The sequence below is a fragment of the Ruditapes philippinarum genome, unplaced genomic scaffold, assembly GCF_026571515.1.
Source record: "Ruditapes philippinarum isolate M1 unplaced genomic scaffold, ASM2657151v2 ctg1224_1_1_1_1, whole genome shotgun sequence".
Lineage (NCBI taxonomy): Eukaryota > Metazoa > Mollusca > Bivalvia > Venerida > Veneridae > Ruditapes > Ruditapes philippinarum.
The window spans coordinates 38992-63966 of NW_026861302.1; the positions used below are offsets into that span (position 1 = coordinate 38992).

Here is a 24975-nt window from a genome sequence, read left to right on the forward strand (position 1 = left end):
ATATTATGTTTACTCTCTGCTCAAGGTAAATGTCGATGATGGAAAAATATAGTTAACAAACAGATGTAAATATAGTTGTAACTAATTAAAGGACACATTTTGATACTACAATTTAGATTTCAGATATAAGTGCAGAATTTAAGAGCGTTTGAAATACAATAAAGTGTACTTTCAGATTTTTAAGAGGGATCAAATGAATGTTATAAATAATCTAAATCAGACTGTAAAAATTGGTAAAATTTACCAAAGAGTTACTCATTGCATTTTCCCACAATTCCTTTCCAAATACATGTATTAGATTAAATTATTGATTAAAGGCCCATTGTGACTTTGAAATGATCACTTTTATTTCTCAGAAACACTTTATTTTTGGTATCTTGTTAGAGTTTAAAAATACTTAGTTTTTACATAGATGAATTATCTCTTACTTTCTATGCTATGATGACAATTGGTATGATTATAGTAAATAAATATTTTGTATGTAAGTCAAAATATTACATTGTTTAAATTTTGCTACCTTTATAACAATTTTCAGTTGTAAAACACCTTACATGCTCTAAACCCATTATTAAAACATTACTAAATCGAAACAATTTAAAAATGCATACATTTCTGAGGCATAATGTGCCTTTAAAATGACCAGGTGTTTCTCATATCGTTTTTCTATGAAACTTTGATAATATTTGTACTCACACACTTGACTCAACTATATCTCATAAGTACGTTTATCTTAGTCAATATAAACATGCATGCGTCGGGTTAGACAAATGCTATCGGAGCAAAACCTCTTAAGACGTGTGCATCATCTTATTATAGCAAAGTCCACATAGATTTTACAACAATGTAATACGCCTACCCATATATTAACAGCAGGATGGATCGAAAGACAATATTGATTACCATCTTATGTGTTTTTGTGCACACTTTAAAAGTTCAGTCTAAAAAAACAAGGTAGGTTTATTCTTAATCTATACCGTTGATTTTAATAATTATATAAACAGAAGGTATTCAAGTTTTTCTGTGAATACGGGCTTTATTTTCAACGAGTTGTTTGTGTATATATTTTACGAGAGCAGCGTTAAAACATATATATCCAAACAAATCGAAGAAAATAAACAATAAAGGTTGTAATTTTAAGCTATATTTGCATCTTTCACTCGTATTTATATTGATGTAAGTCCCACTTTATTACCGGTGCAAGTGATTACAGAGATCTAAAACTCACTTATTACGAAATGGGGACACAAATCTTTGGTATTTTTTTGTAACTCGCGTAAGGACAATGTCATTTGTCAATTGACTGGAGATACTATCAGGTATCTGTCTGACTCTTTTCTTTAGATATAAACAATTCTTGAGCGGGTAATAAGTGATGATTGAATGCCGTTATGCTTAAAAAGCGGCTAACATTCTGACGTTGTTGTATTGCACGCGACTGATCTGGTACGCCCCACCCCCATCACAGACGAAATTACAGGCAATGGTAACACTAACTGAGACACCAGTCTGCTGTGCTAGGCTGTAATGAAAAAGACAGTCACAAAAAGAGTTTAAAGTAACCTGATAGTTCCTACATGATTAATATATAATGCCAACATGTAATAATGAATAAACTTAAGGTATATGTAAATATATGTCATCCTTCAGCAATCGTTCATCACTGGCGCCGGTAATGCGTAGTGTAACTGCAGCATAGAAACATTACAGTAACTATGCACTACACTTATATGATTGCATTAAATATTGATATTTAAGCAAAATAAATAATTCTAGATTCAATTTCAGAGAGGAAATTCTAAACAATTTAACAAGTGTTTCTACATACGACAGAAACTACCCGGCTGGTTATGATGCACGTATGTATAATTTCTTAGTTTTTCTCTTTTTTAGGTAAGATATATTTTAGACAAAAACGACTTTATTATATTTTATATCAAGACAGACGCAAATACATGTATAACTGTTTTATCACTTGTTTTGTTTTTGTATTTATTTGCATAGGAACATTCATCATGTCGAAAAAATCTTTTCTTCTAATCTTAACAATACTTTACGCCACACTTCACTACACTATTCTTTCCTTCACTACATAATGTAGTGGTGGAATCTTAATACGACGATTGTTAAAAATGAAAATGTTTGGGACGTTTGTGACTTCATATTCTTTTACGAGGGTGGGTCAATATATAATTTGGAATTTTGTCAAGAAACTCATTACTGATTTTCCTAGTTAAGCTCGAGCTTTTAAGGAAGTCCGTAATTTTAGCGTTTTTTATTTTTTATTTTTTTGTGAATGTTTTTTACATGTTACATATGTAACTTATTTTTAATTTAAATAAAATTCTTAAAACCAAGCATAGTTTACACTTACACAAAAATCATGATCTAATTTAAAGGAAATAAACTTCATATTGCATTAAATATTGACCCACGCTCTAAATTTGCATTCAATTCAAATGTACTTCGATGGTAAAAAATGCTGTATTCATTTTGACCATTTCATTTTATAATTTTCCTAAACGCATTGAATAAACAATTTCCGAATAAAGCGAGTTTCAACATTATTGAAGGTAACTTACACTTCTTGTTCATCCATAATTTGTCGTATATTTTTCCCCATTATTCCACACTTTTAACTACAGTCAGATTATCTCATGTTTAAATTTGATGCCGTTAAGACGGGAAATGGCTAAACATGCAAGTTTATAGCGAATCGTCAAGTAAATACATGTATAGAAATATGGTATCAGTTGAATAACAAGAAAAATTCGCACGATCATTTAATTTTACTAAATGTTGGATAACACTCAGCCACACAATAAAAGACCGAACCAAATATTGGACTAAGACTAGGATCCTTGACAAAAGAAAGGACGTTAGGGACGTCAAGCACAGTCAATCGCAGAGGCGCTTCAAAAAGATCGACGGTAACATTTCGCGAGTCTATTCAATTTCATACGAGTAAAGTATTTTAAACACTGTTCTAATTTTATTTTATATGCGTGTTCCAAAATAATTAATTAACATTAAAATAAAACAGTGTTAGTATGATGGTTGCCTCAAACATGTTCACATAATTTTGATTATAAAAAGTATTACGTACTGTTCGAGTTTTAAAGAAATAATGCGTATAAGCTATCGTAAATACATATATGCAGGGCAAACGTTGTTGTAACTTTTCTATTTCTTTAAAAATCGGAATTTTTCAAACACGCGTTTTCCAAAATTTTGACTATTTTGATTATTACTCAGTGATCTTTTCTGTGATCTTGTAGCACTGCAAAATGGAAAATAGGTATGCATGTGCTAACACTAAATTATGCTGTCATTTAGTGCATGTTTGCCTTATCTTTATACGCACCGTGACTGGAAATATTTATGAACGACACGGATGCCCTTACCATAAATGTTAGGACACCGAATAAGATTTAAGACCCAATGTTGGTATTTCATTAGCATTTTTGCAACGATTTTTATAGTAGGATGGTTGAAGATAAAAAAAGCAGTTTTAAAGGCATAAATTGGAGTATGACCGTACACAAGTTTCTCAGTTAAGTCTGAAATCGTGCACACAATTGAATAAATAAAATCTCAATACATTTTTACATAAATAACAAGTATTTCTATTTTGTCTAAGTAATTAAGCATTGATTATCACAACTGCTCGGATAACAAGAACTCATTGTGCCAGACAGTTCTGCGAACTTGCTCCAAAATCGCTTGATGCATGATATAGTTATGGGCCGTCCGAGATTCCCTAACCTTAAAGTTTTGGTCTTGCGTATGACACAGCGTCTCATCATGCTTCAGAGTTATGTCTAATAATAGTTGCCGACCGCCCAAGGCCAGGAGACGACAAGACAACATGATCAAGTAATACCATAACGTCATTTTCGCCACAGAATAATTGTCACTGAAACTTCCATATGTAGGGAGATATTTGGTGGACGAATAAATTCACACACTGTCAGAGATTGCATGCGTACTGCAGAACATCGCTGCCGAAGAATATATTAATTTCAACACCTCTTTCACCTCCGTAGCTGACTCGTGTGAACCACAAGGCAATAATAGTTTAATGACAGTAGAATTCTATTGTCTCCATGATTATACAAACTAGGACTTACCTTTAGATTTGCCGACGAAAAGGCCCGTGTGTACTGCAGACGAGGTGAACGACACACTCAGTTCTTTGTGTGTGTAGGCGACACATTTGGTGGTTGTGGATTCATGGTTTGGGACCATTTAATTTTTGCGTCAGGATATTTTCCTCTTGTGGTCGTTCAAGCGAAATGCTGTTCAGTACAGGGATTTTATTTTGCAACCTGTTCTGATTCCGACTCATGACCCTGAACTAACGTTCCAGAAAGACAACGCTTGGCCCCACATGGCAGAATATTACGCAGAATTTTCTGATGAATGCTGGTGTTCAAGTCATGGAATGGCCGATCGAATACTTTAAAGGCGAGATTTGTAGAACAGATATGCAAGATCTTCAACGTGTCCTTGTAGATCAATGTCGTCGCATTTCTAAAGTAGAGTTCACTAACGTTCTGAAAGCCATGAGGAAACGTTGAGTAGATAGATGTTCGAGACACAAGATGTGAACACAATCGTTACTGAACACCTCGCTTCCACTGCCATTTATTCTATGAACGTCATTATGGAAGGTAGTCTGACATAATTAGCGTCAATTATAGTTAAAGTTAATAACAAACTGTGATACGTTTTTTTTTTTTGCTTTCTGCTAATGTCCATGTGTTCTGTGCACAGCATGCATCTAATATTATTTCCTTAAAACTTATAATCAAATTCTGGTCCCAAAAATATCGCGTGTTTTTAATTCAGCTCTGGATATGTTTCGTTCCTTGTATAAATGTTTAACTTAATGAGCAAACATGTAACGCAAAGGGCTAAAATGTTTAGTAAAATCCAAAAGCTTTATCTTTGATATCACGTTAATGGACAACATTATTTCTAACGGACAAAATAATTATTAACGTTAAAGCGTAATTGATACATCCTTCCTCCTTATTGTTCTATATTATTCTTCTATCAACGTTGATTTCTTTTGCAGATATACCGAGTGACGTAATTGCGCAACTAGAGATTACAGATGTGACATCAATAAGTGAACAAAAAATGGTAACAAATAGAAAGCTAAAAGTAATAAAAAGAACATAGAAACAAGTGGCTATCTGATTAATATGAGAGGGCGTAGCAAATGAAAAACACGTCCCTTTTATCATAATATGAAACCTCAAAAAAGTTACCAATGAACAAGCATCTGAATGTGACATTTGAATTTTTATTTCTTTCTCTGTCTGTCAAAAATAAACCCCAGGAAAAAAATGAACCAATCAATGGCCATGCTTTGGTAACTAATAACTGCACTCCGGTTAACGCACTTCGCATACATGTATATACGATGTTACACTAGACACATTTTCAACAGAAAGTTCTCGAAACCATGATACAATTGCGTTCACATATAAATTTGTAATGTATATTGCAAAATTTCTTAAAACAACAGTAAACCTGTTTCTGAATAATCAATGATTGATTTAATTGCCAAGACAATTATGTAGGATATCACTTCCTTATATATTCTTTGAAGTTCACTTAGAATTCATTCTTGAAAAAAAAATGATTCTTATGAATGTAACAGAACAAAAAGTTTCTCGGTAGGTAGGATAAGGCTTGCAACCAAAGTAAGTTGGATCCTTTTTTTTTTTTAAATAAAACACATGTTGCACACATTTAAAAAATACAGTATAACATTTAACATCCTATGTTGAAAGTTTATAATCTTACACAATAAATTTCAGTTTTAAATGCTAGAAAATAATACAAAAACAATCTAGGACTTTCTTTTCTTGCATATCAGACTGGCATTTCCGTGAGTTTTACCCATGCCGGAAATTTCATCTGGCATGGGGGGTTCCAGATGTGTCGCGTGCTGTGCAATGGCACGGTTAGGATGACGTCATTTTACCGTTACATTTATAAAGTTGTAATTCATACGCTGTTGTAAGAAAACAGTTACGGTTGTAATGATATAAATTTTCATTAAAAATAAAGATAAAGAATTTAATATATAATGGAATATGGTAGAATATGCAAGAAAAAATATCTGACATATGTTTGCGGTCCGGATCGGAACATCCGTCCCTCCGTCACCCGCCGATGGGCGGTAACTCGGCAAGCCTCGCTACCGCCCAATGGGCGGGTCACCTCGGGACGGATATTCCGATCCGAACCGCAAAATATGACAGATATTATTAATCTAATATGTGCAAGGAAACTTCTCTTGGCAAGAGAACATATTCTTGCATATCAGACTGGCGTTTCCGTTAGTTTTACCCATGCCGGAAATTTCATCTGGCATGGGGGGTTCCAGATGAGTCGCGTGCTGTACAATGGCACGATAAAGATGACGTCATTGTACCGTTATGAATGATTTTGTAATTCATACGCTGTTGAATGAAAGTAGTTACGGTTGTAATGATATAAATTTTCATTGAAAATAAAGATAAAGAATTTAAAATATAATGGTATAATGGTAGAATATGCAAGAAAAAATATCTGACATATCTTTGCGGTTCGGATCGGAATATCCGTCCCTCGGTCACCCGCCCATGGGCGGTAACTCGGCAAGCCTCGTTACCGCCCAATGGGCGGGTCACCTCGGGACGGATATTCCGATCCGAACCGCAAAATATGACAGATATTATTAAGACATTATAGCAAAATGTTTTCCCTAACGATAAAAGAATCTACGCAGTTCCAACCCTACGAGTCCACGATCTTGTTTCTTGATATCAATATTTGATACTTCATACTTCTAAGAAGGAGACTAGTATGCGGACTCTGATATGCTTAGATTTTATAACAATGGAGGCTATATAAGTTATGTTTAAACTATTCACTGGAGATATGAAAAAAAAATGATTGAATGTCCGGCATATGATAAAAATAATTCACTAAAAATGTCAATCAAATATCGTTTTGGCTGTAATAAATGAGAAGGTTAACTTTCATGCAATTTCTGTTTGTTTTTCGAGCCACACTGACATTGTTAGTAGATATTTTAAATTATATTCAAACTCGCTGTTAACATGTGACGGAACGCATTTCCAAATGAAAGCGAAACGCTAATCAAACAGCATTCTGTTTATTAGTAGACAAGAAAGTCATATAAATCATTGATGTAGGAAAGGTGCGCAAACACAAGGTTTTCTAGTTTTTGCTTTTCTTAAAGGGTTCTGTTGTGCTCTTTTCTAGTTGAAGTATACCAATGAATTGTGTTGTGGTATAATAAAAAAACTAAGAAAACATGTCTGTAATCCAGATTAAGATTAACAAATTGGAAGTCGAGTAAAAAACAACATTTCCGAATTCCCTAATTAATTTTAATTACAATTCTAACTGTACTTATTGAATGGCTATACCGTCATTATTTTTGTAAATTAAATACCATCTGCAGTCATCACATCTTACAAATGTAACAGATAAATAAAATAGAATTGTTTGCTCGTAATTGATAGTAATATTACGTATTCAATAACTACTTTTTAACCTTTCTAAACTTGGAAAAGGGTTTTCCTTTTACAACAAATCTGTATGTAAGATGATATGAAAAGATGATTTTTCGTAATATATTGTAATAATTTTACAAAAAAAAAAATATTTCGTCTTGTGCGAGTTCGAGGTTTTTATATTATTGTTTTAGTTTCTTTTTTTAATTTATGTTTTGTTTTCTTAATTTAAAACATATAGATAAAATGTGTATGGATATGTTTTTAGGAATATAAAATGATGATATATTTGAGAATGCAGTGGAGGGACAAAAGACTTGCATTTAACGACCTCGCAAACTTCACAAGCATCGACTTGATTGGTGATATGGTCGACTTGATTTGGACACCTGACGTATATATAAGTAATGAGAGAAAAGTTGATCCTCATTCATTTGTGAAACACGAAGAACTTGCCTACATTGATCCTAATGGGACAGTTACATTTAGTATGAGGTAGTTATTATCCAACCAGGTTTTCCGATGGAAAAATCTTGTTAATATATTTGGGTATGTCGGCTAGTGGGCGAACCAGCAGGCGGGCGGGCGTAAGCAATGACTTGTCAACCCCTTATACATTTCACAATAGATTTTGACCAAATTTAATGAAGCTTTGTCATCAAATGCCCTAGCGTAAATTGCCAGTATTTTGCAAGTCAAAAACTGACCAACATTTTGAAAGCATTTTTGCATATTTTAGCAGACAATTTTGAGTTATGGTCAAAGACCTTTAACAGAAGTAAATAATGTCACTGATAACTGTCTTATTTTATTTTCACTTTGCTAATATCATCTATGAATCCATAATAAATGATGTAGATAATGTACAAGTAAATTAAATGTAAAACACAGAAAATGACCAAGTAACACAATATACTTCTATAAGCTTTATATTTGTATCAGGAATCAAGCTAATATGTTGTTAAGTGTGTCGGTAGTGATAATATGCATCATACCAGATACAATAAGCACAATTCGCGCATGCGCATTTTTGCGTTGGGCAAAAATTGCGAAAACAAATGAATATATTTAATCACTATTCAACAACTTAATTAACAATTTGATCTAATCTAGTTTAGGTAGATAACTAACCAATGCAATGGCGGATTTAAATAATTTACTTGATTTGATGATTTCTACAATATACGCATCAATTCTTGGTTTTTAATTGGAGAGACCCTAAATGATGCATTCGTTTCTGACATTGGAACCTTCGTAAACAGTCATAAGTATTTACCAATTTCTTGCATTTTCTCAATATTATGTAAAATTTCTCAAAGACATTTATGTGACTGTTTGACATTACTTGGATAAATCAGTCAAGCTGAATACTTAAAAAATGTGCATTAATATACAGTTATTTTATATGTGATTTGGGAACAGTCAAACTGTTGGCCCGAGGTGGAGGGATTAGTGTTTTGAACTGTTGCCCAAGGCCGTAGGCCGAGGGCAACAGTTCAAAACACTATCACCGACACCGAGGGACAACTGGTCAAATACTACATCTGGTCAATTTTTCAAAGCAACGCCCCACGTTTTGAAAAAGGTCTTTAATTGGTGCAGGTGATTAAGGTATTCCAATGGCAGGGTTTCCTGTAACACTCAAAACAAAAACGTTGCTGACTTTTTTTCCTCAAATGATGGCATTAGCATCTCTGTCTTCTCTGTCAATTTTGTTAAAGTATAATACCACGAAAAAGTGATAACAAGATCGCGATCTAATAAAATATTTCAATGTTTGGATTTTAAGTACAGTTTAAAAAGTATATTGTGAACAAAAACACCTTTTTAAAACACTTTTATGTAATCCTTACGTAACAGACAAATTTACTTTCTTTCATTATAGAGCTGCGATGACTGGAAATTGTAAAATGAATTTAAATCATTATCCATTTGATGAACAGATATGCAAAATTAGATTCTCAAGCTGTGAGTACATATAAATATTTTACTTTTTGCAAGAAAAAAAATTGTTACATGTCAGAGAAGAGGCAACTAAATGGGTTTGCATTATAGTCGTCTTTGCATGTCTTAACTACTGCGGGCGAGTGGCTTTGATCCCTGGTGTTGCTTTAAGTTTATTACACCAAAAGTTAGCCCAAATAATATTTTCTGTTTCGGAGTCATACGACTATTACTGTGTTAGTGCCCCGAAAAACTAAAAAATAAAAAACGCATTGATTGACATACATGTTATTAAAATTGTATAAACTAGAAATAGCTAACGGTTCAATTTTACATGATTGTCGCCCACACAATTATCATTTTATCAAAATTAATACAGAATTTATCATTCACAAAAGCATATACTAATCACTTGATGTATTCAGACACATTAACGTCGGACAAATTGCTTTTACAATGGTCTGAGAATAGTGTACTTGCTGCAGACATTGATTTGACAAACTACATGATAGAATTAGACGATCATTCAGAAGGTTTGGAAAAAAAGGATAACAGATCGCTTGTTGGTATATATCAGCAAACCAAACGTTTTTAATTTTTGTATCATTTTGTATCAAATTTTACATATATCTACAATAAGTAATAAAAAATAATCAAAGAAATTACCGATAATTTAAAGAAAATATCCGACGCACACAGTAATCTACGATTTTTCCTTTGTACCATTAATACTATTTTTAGTTATTTTAAGTTTGTCATGGAACTATTACAAACGTAACATGCCAACATACAAGAAGATAATATTATATATAATTTTAAGGCACATTATGCTCCAAAAATCTATATATTTTTTTTAAATTTCTCATGTAATCAATAATGTTATTAAGAACATGTCAGATGTTTTACAACTGAAAAAAGCGCTGAACTTAAGATGCAATAAATAGTTAATGTACATGTCAAATGAACATGTTTTTGGAGACTGTAGCAAGATTGAAAAAAAAATGTTTTGAGACATAAAAATGATAGAAATTATGAGGCATAATGGGCCTTTAACATCATGATTTTACTAGATATTCATCAACTGATTTAAAGGCTAACCCCATGTGACGTTGTTTTCAGGAGGAGAGTTTTCCTACTTAATTGCAAGTTTAAAGATTGTGAGGAGGAGTAAAGCTTATGGATCTATGTATTTTGCTCCATTTCCGGTATTTTTTGTAATCGCCTTGTGCTCATTTGGGTTCAAGGATCAAAGCGCTCGAGTTACATTATGTACTACTTCAATTACGACAACGGTGTTACAATGGATAGCTATATACTCAAGATTACCTCCTGTCTGGTACTTCACTTATTTGGACGGCTGGGTAATTTTCCACATTGTCATTATTGGCACAATCCTGATGTATCACGCGTGTTGGTATATGTACATGCACACGGTTAGTTGATTTTTCATTTTTACAAGAATAAAATCATCGGTGATTTACGGACAACCGTCAACATTAGGCTGATACGTAACATACGCATAGTAATTTAGATTGGCTTAATCACTTGGTTGTCTGTATTGTTATGAGCTACAGTTTTTTCTATCTGTATTTATAAGCCCTTCAGTATTGGTTTAACATGACCTCTTCTTATATAGAAAGATCTGTTTAAACGAATATTTGTCAAATATGATTTAAATGGAAACCGGCGAAGAGAGGTCGTTTAAAGGGTTTTCATAATGTAAAAGAAGCATTTCAAATGACCATGTTGATTTATCATCCTTGCTGGTTACATCTTTTTTACTTAATAATTATGTTCGAATCAGCTTTTGTAAAAACTAGGAGTTATATGTGGAATCGATTTTACAATGCAATTCTACTTTTGTTTAGTTTACTTTGGCTTTCTTTTGTTTTTCCGTGATGAATCTAAACAGTGAATATTAAAAGTACATTGATGATATATATATATATTCTTTCAATCATAGTTTATACGTTTAACGTTATTCTAGGGCAAAGATTCCATCGATGTCAAAGATATAGAAGATGGAAATACTGATACAAATGATCAACAGAAAGTAAGATTTTCTGCACTACAAGTAAATATTTTTTGCATTCATATTTCTTATCTCGAGATATAACCGCTCAATTAGTCATATATCATATGACAAAAATGCTTTAAATTGCTAATAAAATCGTATTTCGTTTCTTTAATTTAAAATTCTAAAATCTAATTTAAAGTGTTTAGCTGTCTGTCAAAAAATAAAAATACAAAAAAATAACATAAAAAGAAAAAAAAAGATCATTTTCTTATACACAACTGAATGTCAGTTCCTGATTGTTAAGCCCAATAAAGATGTCTTCTTTTACATTGAAAAGTAGAATGTCGTCATATAAGATAATTATAAGAGGGACATCTTGTATGATAATTCAATCTACAAGAATTAAGTCATCGGTGACAACCGTCAACATTAGGCTGATACGTAACATACGCATAAATGTTTAGAATGTCTTAATGACTTGACTGTCTGTATTGTTATGAGCTAAAGTTTTTATTTCAGAAGCCATATTTTGAACCAGTAAACAAGACTCTTACTAAGAACAAAGTCGAAGCTATATCAGCCTCAGTATTTCTAATTTTGTATGGAATCGCTTGCATTATTCTTTTCTATTTTTGGGCTGATTTGCCAAATGGTAGGTGGGCATTCGCATTTTTAACAATTTTGGCGCCTATTGTTCTGTTACTGCTCGTATATTTAGTATTTGTTGTACTGAAATGGTGTATTTCAAAACTGAGTATTTGTTTGGTTTTTATTGTAGATTCATACAAAAAATGTTGTCAAAAAATGTAAAACGTGAAGATAATAAGTTTGATGGAATTATGGAATTGACTGTATAATACTCCGTTTTTGTTGTTCTTTTTTTCATTGTTTTTGTTGATGTTCTTTTGGGTGTGTGTTCGCGTGTGTGCGTGCGTGTGTTTGCGCGTGTGTGTTGGTGCGTGTGCGTGTGTGTGCGCGTGTGCGTTTTTTTTTGTATTTTGTTTTGTTTATTTTGCTCGTCAAAAACTTATCGTAATGAAAGGAAGAATTAGGCAAATTATGGTTTTGGGAAAAGCAATATATAGTTACATGTTAGCTTATTTCCTCTTTCGTAATTAATACAGAATTTTTAATAATTGACAACACTCAAAATGATTGCATCTCTAATTTAACATTATACCTGTTTAATTCCAGCATATCAGAAGGTGTATATTTATAAACAATTTTAGAAAATGTGAGCCTTCGAAAAGTCTTTGTATCAACAGCAGCTAAAATTATTCAGGACTCCGTTTTTTTAGTTAAAGGCCCACTATGCATCAGAAATGTTATCATTTCGAATTCTCAAAAACTATTTTTATTTGGTATCTTGTTTCAGTCTCCAAAAACATACTCATTTGCTATACACATTAACTATATTTTGCATCTTTAGTTCTGTTGGCATTTGGTATAATTCAAGTGAATTAATATTTTGTATTGAAGTCCAAATGCTACTCTTTACATTTTGCTACCTTTACGACACATAACTACATGCCCTGTGCAACCTTTTCAGCAGAAGATCATCTAACTTGACATTTCTTGAGAATAAAAAGAAATATGGATTCCTGAGGTATAACATTCCTTTAAGAAATAATAATCATCAATTTATTTTTCATGTTTGCCTTTCTGAAATATTCGAATCACTAATTTTGCTTGTTCAATTCTAAATATGTAGAGAGCTCTACCTATCCATATTGTAACAGTAAATTTATACAGAAAGAAATGATCGTGCTGATTATGTAAAATAAGAATGATTTTATAAAGTAGTTCGACTTGAGTTATGAAACAAGAAGTGCGTGAGAAATTAAAATTGCTAAAATGGTGTGATTTTATTTCGCTTAATATTTGAGGTATACATGTATTAGTCATTTTTTATTATTATTTTTTTAATTTTAGTGTGTTCGTATAGTAAGATGATTGCAATGATTATTGTGTGAGAGTGTGAACCCAGCCTATATATATTATAGCGTCATTGTCGAAGATTATTTTTGTTATGTTTAAAAATAAAAATAAAGCTTCTATCCACCCTAAGTCTATTATTCAAAGAAGTATTTCCCCCGAATAATTAAGAATTGTATCTTTATGTAAATGACCCATATTTAAATAAATAAATAATTATCAGTTTAGTGTTTTGCTTTCTATAATATGCGCATACCTACTGATATAAGAGGGTTAACTCACCGTTTTTTCGTACGTTAATAGAGTGTGAGAGGGCATTTAAAGCCAATCATCCATTCAGTTTTTCTTTTTTCTATTTAACGTGAAAGATTTTTGTTTCTATTGGCTTCTTTTCAGATAATATACAACTATATTTATAGTGGTTCAATGTTTCCTACTTGTATACGGCATGAACACCCTTAGAATGTGTTGCCTGCTTTTAAATGTTGTCGTATAGCATCTGTGGATTTCTTTTTAGTGTCTATGTCTCGCAATTTTATCTGCAACATACAGGTTTCAAAACCTCTGATCCACTTTAAAAATTTCGTATATTTAGTTCCGACAATTGTTTACTCGTTTAGGGCACATACGTTTTTTTTTTTTACTTTGGGACCTAACGAATGTGCCAGTTTCTATGGTAACAAACGTTTGACCACATCTGCGGATGCTACTAAATTCAAAATTCCAACTATTTCAAGTTTAAATGTTGAATTATGCTTAAGCCGGTGTTATGGGCCGTGAATGGTACTAGTAGCTTGCAATTATCACGTCTATACATGAACAGGCTCGTTTTGGGTGTCCGTTGATCTTTGTTTTATATATCTTCATGTAATAAAATCATTGGATTTAAGCACAAGAATAATTTACTTTATCCTCTCATTTTTCCATTTATTTATAACATTATTTATGTATTTACTGAATTAGTGTTGAATGAAAAAAAAGGGTTGATTTTGGGAACACTGCATACTTGTGGAATATTGCAATACCTAAAGAACGCTTAACTTGGAGCAGGACAATATCACAGATGATAAGCTAGTGTGAATAAGGCAGGTGGCAAAATGGATTGCAAACAAATTCACATTCGGCGCAACATTCTTTATGTGATAGCATCCAACATGCTCTAGAATCATTATTTCAACGTATAAAATTCCTGTTTGCCCTTTCTAAAAAAGTTTTCTTTTGTTTAGTTATGTCCCTAAGATTTCCATTTGATCATTTTCAAATCACGTGTGCTTGTAAAATATTATGACGAGAGAGATTTGAGCAAATCTATATATTACTCACGGACTGAGCTAAACTCATTATCTAAAATGTTTATCTGAACCTCAATACAAAGTGGATTTATGCTGTTTTACAATCTCAGTAAACTGTCTGTTCAGCTCAATGATATGGATAAAAGACAACATCTAAAAGAGTGACCTCAAGACTTATTTGCCTACGGAGTTACTTTTGGTTAATAGATCAATGAACGCAAATAAACATAAAACTAAAACTGTTCTTTGATCGAGTATGAAAAGTTTGACCAGAATATAAGATACAATGCAACATTACAGAAAATTAGTAACCATATTTTAAGCTGAAAACTATATCATCATTCATTATTTAGCCGTTAATCTACTTTTTAATAACTTTATCGATACCTATCGCCTACTTTCTTCGATAGTAGTGCACCGGGGTTGAATGAACTCCAAATTATCGCAAGCAAGACATCAGTGACAATTGAGATATCGGAAACATAATATAATTTACATGATGAATATTTCGTTTTATTAGTCAAATGAATGATTTCACAGAGGATGGAACGCCCGTTGAATGTTTATATATTTATAGTACATAGAAATCAGTGTTCTTTTTATTCTTCCTGAAAAGAAAAAAAATGTTATACAAAAAAGCCGCTGAATTAAAGACATTTTACGTCCAAAAAACATTACTAAATGATATTTTTGAGTGTGTAAAATATAAGGCGTAGAACGCTGCTGTATCAACGTTACATCCACCACTTGAAAACTGATTATCTTCTATGTTTATCTGCAATTCTGATATATTAAGTGTCTAACATGGACTGTTGACGTAGTAATTTACTCGTCTAAAAGTTTAAGGTTTAAATAGCAATTTCATAACTTGAATTTGTCAAATATAGTTCTATGCAGGTGAAGCATGATAACACATGTATAACTCGATTTTTGACCAAAAAATCAAATCCCCCCTAGACGCACCTTAATGTCATTCCAAAAACGTCAACCACTGAATAAAGGCTGCCATATAAAAGAAGCCATTGGTTTAAAGACTTATTCTGCAAACGTGGTGCATAAGTTACATTAGGAAGACACGTATAGTCGAACGAGACGCTAAGAGCATAATAGTAAAATAGGGAAAACAGAATCCCTAAATAACATCCAAAACAACAAAATTGAAAATATTACAGGCTCGGCTGGATTGAGCCTACACCAATGACATTATCTGTTTTTCATATTTTGGCCAATTTTTTTACCGTTTTTTATTTTACTTTTTTAAATTGAAAATTTATCTTTCATGGTAGCGGTGTAGACGATAGCTTGCAATTTCCAGCACCGTTCATGAACAGGCCCAATCAAATCTTTTTCGTACTTGATAGTGCAAATAAATGGTTTTTTAATGAATATAGTGGCAAAGTCTTGCTTTTTTAAATGCGTTTCTTTCTCAATTTTTTTAACCTATTCTCCAAATGACAAGCAATCATCTATATTCTGCCTTAATATAATGAAGCGGTTTGAAATGGTCATCACTGCAATGATTAGCCGTAAGTGAGAAACCATATCACTGGTAATAACATTCAGAAAATGTATTTGTTTTTTTTTAATTTTATAAAATAGTATTCATATGTTTAAGCCTAAAGTAATAATATGCTATATAGGAGATGTTGTAATAAAACTTATATAGAAAGTAAGAAATTGCATAGTTTTATGTTGAAATAGAGAAATTATATACCTGAAGAGCGTTCAAAACTGCAAACAGTTATCGGCTCGGCTTGATTGAGACGGCTCATTGACAGTACTAGAAAGTGCAAGCTATTAACCTCCCTTAACATCCCCTAGCACCGTTTAAGCAGAATTAAATAATCGGTGGTAAAATTATGAATTTTGAAACAACAGATATGTTAATACGGCAACCAACTTTCAATGAGACACGTTAGTTCTATTTCATGACAAGTTGCAGACTCAGTTTGAGTAAGCATGTTTAAGGACAGTTGTATTTTATGAAGGAACTCTGTAATGCATCGATATACATGTATACTCTTAAGCATTATTATTCTAAATTAAATACTATGTGTTTAAGATCCTGTATGTTGTAATTGAGGTTGTAATCACACTTATGAGAAATTTATATATGTATATAATTGTGTATATAAAACAATTTTCAAACATCGAAGAATATGTAAAATATGTACTGCAAATATGTGCATTCATTTCCTCTTGAAAAAAGTTGGCTTAGACTTTATAGAAAATGATAATGACCTCCCTTTATTTACATGACATGTTAAATTCGTTAATATCTTTATAAATAATGCTTTTTGGACCTTACAATATTGAAACATCTTAATATGAGCATGATATTTATGATATAAAACCATGTGTTTCAGGATCTTTAATTAAAGTTTGATAATGTTTGGATCACATTTGAGGTTTGATTCGTTTTAAAAAGGATTTGGGAAGTAAATGTGGTATAGACTCATTATATTTCTTTCCGTAGAATAACGTAACCAAACACTGAAATCTGAAATATCAATTTCTAGTATAAAGGTTTTTATTTATGACAACCCTCTTCAGTCACAACAAAAGTTTTAATCTGCTTGAATTGTTTTGTAATTGATCCAGGATTTGTTCCCTATATTGTGATATTTCATGACAAATTTCAAATTGCTGTTACGAATAGTTAGAATGTTTTTAATAGAAAGATTTAAATAACTAAACATAAAGAAATAGCGAATCTTTGTTCAAGTTTAAAGAATATATAGCGCTGTTTTATCTGTCGTCCAATCATTTTTTAGGATAAATCTATTAAATTTGATTATTTGAACTGTTTCTCATCGATTTATAATAAAAATTGACATACTTGATTAAGAGCCTCATTGATTAATGTATATGACATCATCCGCATTCAGCATTTTATTTGCCTAAGATTCAGACGGAAAAATTGAGAACAAAGATCAACAATGTGACGGTCACAGAATTTAGTCCACGACACAACCCAGCCACTCTAGCAGGACATCCAGAAGGGTATGTACTGGGGAAACCTTTCTTACATACTAGTCGAACATTATTTTTTAGATTTTTATGGGAGTATACTTTTACTTCTAGATGGTGACATTTTTCATTTCTCTAGTTGCTTCTGCACTCGATTTGTAGTTCGGTCATCTTTCGTGGTGATAAATGTTTTACTTTACTAGTCGCTATAATTAAAACATCCTCGGGTGGTTAGAGCATCAACTATCCGCCTCTAATCGACATCCATTCATCATCAATAATGAATAACACTTAAAACCTTTTAATGGCCTTTGTGCTATAGAAACTAGGAAACGCTTTTTTGTTCATTTAAAATGTTAATTTATGGTACTTTTTAATGGACTTCATGCTTTTGAAACCCATCTACGCTTCGATGTCCACCATATACAACGATTAATTTTTAACATTTCAATTAATTGTAACCAAGATTAGTATTGTACTATCCGATATTTTTTACGGGCGGGTGGCGGTTGTTTACGCACTCATTCAAAAACTCTATAGCAAGTAACTTGTTTTGACAATTTAACAAATCACGATTGTATGGCTGAAACTGTACACTGTGCATCCATCATCAAATTACCTAGAAACTCATACATAACACAATTTATTAATTTATATATGAGCTTCCCAGAATTTGCTAACCTTCCATGGTACAGATTTTCAAAATGTTTTATTTGGTAACGTTATCATGATGTGTCTGTATACATGAACACATAAAATAACATGTTTTTATTAACATGACGCAAATTCTATAGCAAATACAATGAATGATGCATGTGTATGTATTGAAAGGAAAATGAAAACAATGTATTTGAACTTTTGGAGAATAATATATTCATTATTTCAACATTTGAAAAAAAGCGAAATTTCACATGGACAATATGCATTTTGATTTTATTTAAGAAAATGTCAACAGAATAATCTGTAAGATACACAAACAACCGTCCAAGACCCTATCACCGGCTTAAGCAGAATTCAACATTTAAACACGAAAATGGTGAAATTTTGAATTTAGAAACATCCGCAAATGTGTTCATACGGCGGTTATCATGTGACCTTCAATGCGACACAGTAGTGACATTCCATGAAAAGCGGCGTATGGTCCCCAATTAAAAAAGATGCGTGAGCCCTAAACGAGAAAACAATTGGCGACACTAAAAAAAATTGAATTTTGAAAGGGGATCTGAGATTATGAAGTCTGCATATCACAGATAAGAAGTCAAAAGACAAATTAAAAAGCAGGCAACATATCCTAAGGGTGATTAGACCGTATTTATGTAGCAATACTGGAGCCACCCAAGTTGAAAAAGGCCAAATAGAAGAAACTAAAAATACCACATAACATGTTTACATAACAATTATGTCGTGCTGAACGATCTTCAAGGATCGAAAATGTGGGTAATATACCTAGTTCATGTTGTGTATAGGAAACATTTTCTTCTTCACGCTTTTGATATTGATACATCCGGTATAATATTGTAAAGTTTCGACACAACATGCCGAATGTAGAAAACCTTTTCAAGCAATTAAACATGGTTACATATTTAAAATCAATATAAATGGTTACCGCTATTGGTGCCAAATATTACTGAAATATACATGCATATATTTGTCATCATACCGGGTATTTACACCCGTTACATAAATTTTTATTATATGTTGACAAATTGTGTGTGTTTATATTGAATAACACGTGTCATAGACCTCTTTATTATAAGTTTCAGATCTGCAGATGTTTTTTAAACTAAACCTTATTATTATGTTAACATTTACTTCTGCTTAAGTCGGTTCTAGGGGTGTAGACTATAACTTGCACTTTCCAATACCGTAATACCCGATAGTGCAAAATGGATTGTGATGAATATAATGGAAAGAATTCGCCTTTTAAATGCCTTTCCATCTTGAGATGTAAGTTTCATGGATTTTCTTGAGACCAAATTTTTATGGATTTAAACTACTATCAAAATGAGAAGCGCTCATTCACACACTGCCTAAAGGTTTGAAAAGGTCATCGCTGCGACATTTAGCCGTAAGTGAGAAATCGTTTTACTGTAATTTGTAGTTGATAAGGACTTACAACTAAATTATAACAAAAAGCTTTTTAAAAAAGGACTATTAGTTGTTTGTTGACGCTGCTATACTGAACCAGTTACTGATTATTGTAATTCCGTCAAGAATATCTCTAGGGATAATGAAAAGAGCAGTATAGTATAAAAGATCTTAATGTTAAGGAGACAGTAATAAATCAAAGCACAGAAGGCGCTGAATTTGTTTGGGTCTCAGAATGTCAGAAAGGTGAAGGTTGTGGGATTATAAACCAATTTGTTTTTGTATAGTGCCACCAATGCTTTCCAGTGTTTTAACTGTAGTAAATTGGCTGCAACACTGATTCAATGTTTATTTGACTTAAAAAAAATAGGTGCCACAACTGGGATTTGAACTCCAGACCTCTCGATTCATAAGCGAGCGTGCAAACCCCTCGGCCACGTTGCGGTTATATGCTAATGGCCTGAAGAAAACCATATTATTCTAAATTAAGGTTTGCAACTCTTATTATTTCTACGCTAAACCTGTTGTTAAACACAGATGTAAATAATCATGGAGCTTACTGTAAGCATCTATATCTGTAAAGAATGAAACAATATTAGAAATCTATGACCATTCGGGAACTACTTTGCTTGAAAGTTAATGCGCCTGTCATTTGACAATCTTTACGCATTGATCTCCCTTGAATTTTCGGCGTTAGTGTACATATAAAGGGAAGTAACCGCTTCAAAAAAAGTGGACTTCTTTAGGCATTTGCAATTAACAGCATTAGGCTCTGAAATTTCGCTACCATTATTTGTTTGGTCTGACGACCCAAACAAATAAAAATACTATGTTTAACTAAGTTGTAAGATGTTCAGCCATAAACCAAACTGTTAAGATAAATGTGTTATGGAGTCTTTTATTTGAAACTAATCACATTAATTGAAGCGACTCATTGCTTCAAGGTTTGCACTTCGATTCGAAACAGTTATGCTGGAAAGTCAATTTAATTTCACCACAGTGTATGAACCCTTACGGGGCTCAGATTATTTATGTAATTGATACATTTTTTTCATGTCGGACAAAATGATACGTTACACCTATTTTAAAGAAATCAAAGATGGCTTACATACATATTTGTCTATCGTCTAATATGTCATTTATAAAGATACTTTCACGATAATTTATTTTTCAGTTTTGCGGAAATTTAGAAAACCACGATTGTCATACTAAATGGATAAAATTTGGTAAACCAAGACGTTGTCTGGCATTTGTATTCAAAGAGTATTTAAATTGGCTCGAACTACTGTAAACTATATTGGCCCCAGATGGGTAACCCTTTTTTCTTTTAACGTTATTTATATATGTCTAATATTACTTTTGGGGGAAAAAATGTTTGATTTTAATTATTTTATTAATTTAGATATTTATTGGCTTAAATATGCTAACAAATATAGTACTTGATATTTTCAAAGTGTAATGTAATCAAAATTTCACGATCAAAGTATTTTAATATTTTACAAGAGCAGCCAATATTTTTGGAAAATGGTCAAATATATGTTAAAAATGGGTGGGGAAGAGTAACATTTTTATACATATTTCTATAAAATTTGAGTAGAAACAATCATTTTGCTTATGTGAATTGTTAGCTGAATGTTACAATTTCATTCTTACAAAACTTATTTTATTAGGATGATATTGTAGATAATTTAAAGGTTCCTTATATTTGAAAAGGGCCCGTCTGACATCAGAAAAGTGGCCATAACTCAATCTCTTAAGTGAAAGGGTATTTTTATTTTGCATACAAGTGTCCTTTAAGGTATATGTCTGACCTACATGACCTATTCTGTCAATTTTCCATTCCTTATAGTGTCCGATAGGGTGGTCATACCTAAGTCACTTGAGCCTCAGCAAATTTTTGAACCATTTTAAATGTTTTGTAATGGCTCCAATTTTTTAAATCTTTTAAACAAATTTTACAAGTAAAATCATAAACAATCATATTCCAATCGCTGTTGTCGAATGGTAAGGATGTTTTGATAAAAAAGCTGTACATAACTAGAAATAAAGAAAGAAAATAGCGAACCCTTGTTCAAGAACATAGATGGCTGTATTCTGTGTCATCCCATCATATTTTATAAGGGCAAATATATTAAATTTGATTCTTTATCGATTCAAAAAAATCACATACTTACAAAAAATCTTTCTTGATTAATGTGTATGCCCTCCTTCGCATTCAGCACTTTATTTGCTTAAGATTCACACAGAAAAATGAGAAAAAAGATAATAAGGGTGACGTTTAAAGGGTGAAAGCTTTCTTAGACAGAGCAACATTATTTACGTGTTTTTATGCTATATTTGTACTTTTAGATGCTGACATATTTATTTATGCACTCGTTTTGTTGTGCGGTCATCTTTTGTGGATGTTCTGCTTTAGTGCGCTATGATTGAAATATTTCCGAGAATGGGGCCAGCGTAAGCTTTGAATTTATTCTTTCATGTCTATCTTTTTATTTAATTATCACAAGTCACGAGTCATAAAAAATAAAGCTAAGGGAAACAATCAAAATTTTACAAACAACGTAAATAACTCTAAGATAGGTTTATTAAAGATATATATTTGTACTCATTTACAAAATGTACTTATACGTAGCGCTACAAATTTTAGCACAACCGATTAAAGATAAAATATTGTAAATGTTTTATCTTGAAGTTTGATTTATCGTCTTGAATGGTCTTGTATATATATATATATATATATATATATATATATATATATATATATATATATATATATATATATATATATATATATAATATATATATTTATATATATATATATTATATATTTATTTATTTATTTGTAAGTGTTATCCTATATGTACTTTTATACAAAGTGATTTCAGAAATACTAGTGACGTCCGTGCTGTAATCTCAATATCATATACATGTTGTATAATGTTGAATTACGTGGGATGTTAAACTTTGATTCCAAATTAAGCTGCTTAAATTGTTCATATAAACCTGTCATACTTTAAAAACAGTCAGACAAGGATGCACCACCAACTTTCGTAGATAAACAAGTTCCTTCTTTCTGAAAATGTAAAAAAAATATCTTTAAGACAATATAGCAGCAGCACTTTACTTGTATTATGGTATCTGAGTCATTATATTTAACCCGTAAAATATAGTTAATATCAAGAATTGAGTATATTTTTTCTCAGACTTTGTAAAATCGGTTCATATCTAGAAAAGAATGGGGCCTTTGCACTTTTCAGGAAATGAACCTGATTTTTAAATAAAGGAATAAAGTGTTAACTTTTTTGGATATAATATGATCAAGCTAGTGTATTTGCTGTTTTACTATTTCTTGTACTATAACAACCATATTTCTGTATATAGCTATCCGTCTATTACAAACAGATACCTTCGCCATATGACATGTTTCCACCAAGAGGCTGGGCACTGAGAGTTCATTCGTAAATTCTTGATTTTTCACTTTGAACATTTTATAAACATAACAGTGTTATTTTGTTTTCTTCTACCATAAAATGCATACATATCGGCTATTGAGACAATATTTTTCCACAAAAATGACATTATGTTTACTTTACTTTCGTAAAGTATTTTATCTTCAATGATAAAGATAAAGCAGGTTCTTTGAAGCTGTGGATATAGGTCTTGCACGCAACACAACGTCTGAATGTGGAGAAGACATTTGCAATTTTTTTAGGAATGACAAAGTTTTAACCCTGTAGGACCTGACCTTTGACTTATATAATATGGAAATAAACTTGACTTTGATGTTGCGGACGTAAATCTGGCATGTGACACATTGTCTGACTTTTGTAAAGATACATGTCAAATGGTTGACAATCCTTTTTGCATGCATGACACGGACACGATTCCAAAAGCATTTCAAACAATATGACAAACAAAATCAGTTCAATCTAGTGAGGAGGTCATTGTCGTAACTTACCTATCTTGCTTTGCATAGCTTACACCAACAGGCGACGATAACTAAAAACAACGGAATTATATTGAGGAAGTGGTACGCCAGATTTGAATTAGACCAACGAAGTAGTACGTTCATCACAAATAGTCCATAGCCGATTAACGCAAAACAAAATAGTGCACAACTACTTTGCATACAACGCCATACACACTGAAATGAAAACAGATAGGAGACTTAAATAGAGAGAAGCAAAAAAAATTGCATTTACTAAAAATATTATATTAAACACGTTATAATGATTTTAGATATGTCTGTCGTTTAATGCATTAATAATCATTTATTGGCAATTCCTAAAGAACGTCCACAACAACAAAATTGAGTATGTTGCAAGCTCGGTTTGATTGAGCTTGTTCATGGAAGAAAATGAAAAGTGCAAGTTAACGTCTAAGCCCTCTAAGTCCGACTTAGACAGAATTCAACAACTGAACATTGTAATGGTGAAATTTTCTGTGCTAACCTGGGACGCATTTGCTTCAGTTTTTCTCTGAATTTTTTAAGAATTACTTCAGAATAGTACTTGGCGGTGACAGTTTGACCTTTTGACATGAAATGAGTAAGATGCATTCCTCGTGAATCCCAAAAGGCAACAAGCATGACTTTGCCAACAGAAAGATACAGTTTAAACTTTTAAGGAGGTGGGGAACCAGCTCGTTTCCACTGCTTTGACTGAGCTTTTGTCTCAGGTTCGGAATAATGAACCCACATCTCATCTCCAGTGATAATGCGGTTCAAAAACTTATCTCCTTCTCGATTAAAATGACTTAAATGTTCTTTTGCATTGGTAACTCTGGTTGCCTTTTGATCTGCGGACAGCTGTCTAGGCACCCACCTGGCACTAACCTTGCTCAAGCCTAGGTGTTCGTGTAAAATCTTGAGTGCCGATGCCTTACCGATGCTAAACTTGTTGGTACCTCCTCCAAAGTTACTCGACGAGTTTTGTTGACAAAAGCTTAAACATTTGCTACCATTGTTTGGGTCACCGCCTCAGCTGGCCGCGCCCAGTCCTAGGCCTGTCACAAACACATGTTCTGCCTTCACGAAACTGAGAAACCCAGTTGTATATGGTTGAACGTGATACACATTTATCAGAAAATCTTTTTTAAGCCTCTGAAAGATGTTGCAGGGCTTTTCACCTTCTGCAACCAGAAACTTTATTACAGAGCGTTGTTCCTCTAACAAAGAGTCCGTGATAGACGA

At 32.3% G+C, this 24975-nt stretch overlaps 1 protein-coding gene across 1 annotated transcript; it reads left to right on the forward strand.

Moving 5' to 3' along the window:
• The first annotated feature begins 788 nt into the window (after window positions 1-788).
• LOC132715184 (glutamate-gated chloride channel-like) lies at window positions 789-14286 on the forward strand. Its single transcript, XM_060698168.1, has 9 exons — window positions 789-951; window positions 1786-1856; window positions 5078-5145; window positions 7807-8033; window positions 9424-9506; window positions 9908-10048; window positions 10602-10915; window positions 11470-11535; window positions 12019-14286. The coding sequence occupies exons 1-9, from the start codon at window positions 875-877 to the stop codon at window positions 12307-12309; spliced, it is 1338 nt and encodes a 445-aa protein (XP_060554151.1). The 5' UTR covers window positions 789-874; the 3' UTR covers window positions 12310-14286.
• The last annotated feature ends 10689 nt before the right edge of the window (window positions 14287-24975 follow it).

Coding starts and splice junctions, on each gene's coding strand:
- LOC132715184 (XM_060698168.1), top strand. CDS start 875: ATGGATCGAAAGACAATATTGATTACCATCTTATGTGTTTTTGTGCAC. Junction 9,507..9,907: donor CAAAATTAGATTCTCAAGCT/GTGAGTACATAT, acceptor TGATGTATTCAG/ACACATTAACGTCGGACAAA. Junction 10,916..11,469: donor GGTATATGTACATGCACACG/GTTAGTTGATTT, acceptor ACGTTATTCTAG/GGCAAAGATTCCATCGATGT.